Genomic DNA, 859 nt, shown 5'->3' on the forward strand with positions numbered 1-859 from the left:
AGGTGCAAAAGGACCATGTGGCACGGTGGCAACGGGGTGAATGCGACGTCATTGTGGCCACCAGCTGCCTCAGCACGGGTGTGGATCTGCTCACCATTCGCCACGTGCTGTGGTATGGCAACGGCTACAACGTCTATACGCTGGCCCAGGTACGCTGTTGCTCAAGCGGTCGTGTGACTTTATGGATTTGGAGTTGAAAAAAAAAATCAATTGTTGGTTTTGCTGATGGTGTACATGTGCTCGGGCTAGGCATTTGGTCGGGCTGGTCGCGATAAACAGGGTGGAACTGCCGAGCTGTGGCTACCAGTGAGACGTGGGCCAGCACCGGGCATGGAAAATTTTGTCGAGGGCAATGCGTGCCGCAGCTGGGCGCTCGGCAAGTTGCTAGATCCCCGCGCCGCGACATGCTTTGCTGCCGGCCAGCCGCTTTGTGACGTGTGCGCAGGAACAGCACAGCGCCTGGAGCCAGCAAGAGCTGCACGCCAGCAGCGCGCTGCCCAAGCGTTGAGTGTGGGGCATGTGGAAGCAGAGCCCGAGGCGATGGCGGAGGAGGAAGATGTGTTGTCTGAGCCACCTGCAGCACGGCTCGAGGAAGAAGAATCGATCGGGCCAGAGTCCGCTTTGGATGTAACTTCAGCATCGAGCGTTGACACAGTCGCGTCCCCAGGAACAGGTGCCGTTGCAGCGCAGTCGAGCAGAAGCACTCCACGTGCCCAAGACACGGCTGTGATGGCGACAAATGCAGGGCCTATGACGGATGCTGCCGTGCCACGGATACAGACGAGTGCTGCTTGGATTGATGAGGCAGATACAGCATCCATGTCGGTGCCAGCTTCCCCCATGGTCTCTGATGCTGATG

General features: G+C 58.8%; 1 protein-coding gene across 1 annotated transcript in view; it reads left to right on the plus strand.

The window, feature by feature from the left end:
• MONBRDRAFT_5500 (uncharacterized protein) overlaps positions 1-859 on the plus strand; it is a gene marked incomplete at both ends in the record, with an annotated part of 9,316 nt that overhangs the window by 7,844 nt on the left and 613 nt on the right. The window contains 2 exons of the mRNA XM_001742433.1: positions 65-149; positions 250-821. Coding sequence (XP_001742485.1) covers positions 65-149; positions 250-821 — 657 coding nt within the window. The remainder of the gene's footprint in view (positions 1-64; positions 150-249; positions 822-859) is intronic.

This window comes from Monosiga brevicollis, genomic scaffold (genome assembly GCF_000002865.3).
Source record: "Monosiga brevicollis MX1 MONBRscaffold_2 genomic scaffold, whole genome shotgun sequence".
Lineage (NCBI taxonomy): Eukaryota > Choanoflagellata > Craspedida > Salpingoecidae > Monosiga > Monosiga brevicollis.